Source organism: Pteropus vampyrus, unplaced genomic scaffold (genome assembly GCF_000151845.1).
Source record: "Pteropus vampyrus isolate Shadow unplaced genomic scaffold, Pvam_2.0 Scaffold338, whole genome shotgun sequence".
NCBI classification, from domain to species: domain Eukaryota; kingdom Metazoa; phylum Chordata; class Mammalia; order Chiroptera; family Pteropodidae; genus Pteropus; species Pteropus vampyrus.
The window spans coordinates 111,917-114,055 of NW_011889119.1; the positions used below are offsets into that span (position 1 = coordinate 111,917).

Sequence of the window (2,139 nt, forward strand, 5' to 3'; positions counted from 1 at the left end):
GGGAAGCACCACAAATCTGAGGCCCGAGGTCGGGCGCGAGGCCCATCGGCACACACGCCGGGCAGGGCGAGGGCCGGGGACAGGCTGGTGGCTCCCGGCGGGCAGGGTGCTTACTGTCCATCCACGCGGTGTTGGCCGGGTCGGCGGCCCAGTGGGCCAGGGCGCTGTCTCCTGGGCAGGCCGGATCTCCACTGTGGAAACACAACACCGAGGAGCCTCCGGTCACAAGGCTGCCGATGTCCCCAAAGACATGTGCCCCCACGCGTGTGACCGGGTATTCTCCCAGAGGTGATTGCGGGGTGTCCCAAGTTCAGATTTTCATTCGCTACCATTTATAAATCATTTATAAATCAGCGCTTCGAATCCCTACCATTTGCAGGGCACAGAGGCTGTCGCCACAGCAACACGGAGACACGCAGCCCCGCTCCAGAGGCCTCGACGGCCCTCGTGTCTCACCGGGCCTTGTGGCGGGTCCTTGTGTGCCACATCCCAGGAAGATGGGACGGGAGAAGGCGACATCGGCCACCAGCGATGACAACTGCACATGAGCCAGCGAGCAGGGCGCCGCCCACCGGCCGAGCGAGAGCCCCGCACGAAAAGGGACTGGGACGCCCCCTGCAGGCGATGGGGAGCCCCTGGGCCGCTTCGTTTGGAACTGACAAGAGCAGGTTCACTCAACAAAGCACGTCACCTCCGTGAGAGGCAGGCAGTGTGGACGGCAGCGGCACGGAGGGACACGTGCTTGGGGGGCGTGCGTCCCCGGGGAGTGTGAGTGTGTGTGTGTGGGTGAGTCTGTGTGAGTGTATGTGTGTGAGTGTGTGAGTGTGCGAGTGTACGTGAGTGTATGTGAGAGCGTGAGTGTGTGAGTGTGTAAGTGTGTGTGGGTGAGTCTGTGTGAGTGTATGTGTGTGAGTGTGTGAGTGTGTGAGTGTACGTGAGTGTATGTGAGAGCGTGAGTGTGTGAGTGTGTAAGTGTGTGTGTGGACGAACGTCTGCCTCAGAGCGGGGCTCACGGGCTCCGCACGGGCGACCCCGAACCGCTGTGCACAGCGCAGTGAGCGGCCACGGAAGGGCAGACGCTGTGGCTCCCACCGCACGAGCTGCCAGGCACAGGGACTGAAACAGAAACGCAGAACCGGGGCCATGGCGGGGGGTCGGTGGTCACCGCCAACGGGCAGCCACGCTGACCACGAACGCAGCGACGGAAAGTTTCAAAAGTAGATAGTGGTGGCGGCTGCCACTGAATTTTACACTTAAAAATGGTTAAAATGGCAAACTTTATATATAAATTTTTTAAAAATTTAAAATAGGTAATGCGATATATCAAAAACCATAGACTTTCAATAGATGCTTAAAAATGCCACTGTTTTTGCTTAAAAACAAAAGAGCACCCCAGCCAGGCAATAAATAGGCACCCATCAGATACCGAGCACCTGCCAGATACTAAGCACACACGTCAGGCACCAAGCTCACCCACAAGGCACCAAGAACCCTCCAGGAACCAAGCACTCACCAGGCACCAAGCAGGCACCAAGCACACCTGCCAGGTACCAACCACATGCCAGGCACCAAGCACACCTGCCAGGCACCAAGCACTCACCAGGCACCAAGCATACCTGCCAGGTACCAACCACATGCCAAGCGTCAGACACATGCCAGGCACCAAACACACCTGCCAGGCACCAAGCACTCACCAGGCACCAAGCACCTGCCAGGCACTAAGCACACCCAGCAGGCACCAAGCACACTCCAGGTACCAAGCACATGCCAGGCACCAAGCACACCTGCCAGGAACTAACACCTATCAGGCATCAAGCACATAGCAGGCATCAAACACCTCCCAAGCACCTGCCAGGCACCAATCACATACCAAGCACCAGACACATGACAGGCTCCAAGCACACCCGCCAGACACCAAGCACCAGTCAGGCACCAGGCACACTCGCCAGGCACCAAGCATCTGCCAGGCACCAAGCACACCAGCCAGGCACCAAGCACACGCACCAGGCACCAAGCACCTGCCTGGCACCAAGCACCTGCCTGGCACCAAGCATCTGCCAGGCACCAAGCACACTTGCCAGGCACCAAGGACCCACCAGGCACTAAGCACCTGCCAGACACTAAGCACCTGCCAGGCAC

General features: G+C 58.9%; 1 protein-coding gene across 1 annotated transcript in view; it reads right to left on the reverse strand.

Annotated features, from left to right (window-relative positions):
- Nucleotides 1–2,139, reverse strand: part of ARHGEF10 (Rho guanine nucleotide exchange factor 10) — an 80,984-nt gene that overhangs the window by 55,862 nt on the left and 22,983 nt on the right. The window contains exon 7 of the mRNA XM_023522320.1: nucleotides 69–171. Within this exon, the coding sequence (XP_023378088.1) occupies nucleotides 69–171 (103 nt within the window). The remainder of the gene's footprint in view (nucleotides 1–68; nucleotides 172–2,139) is intronic.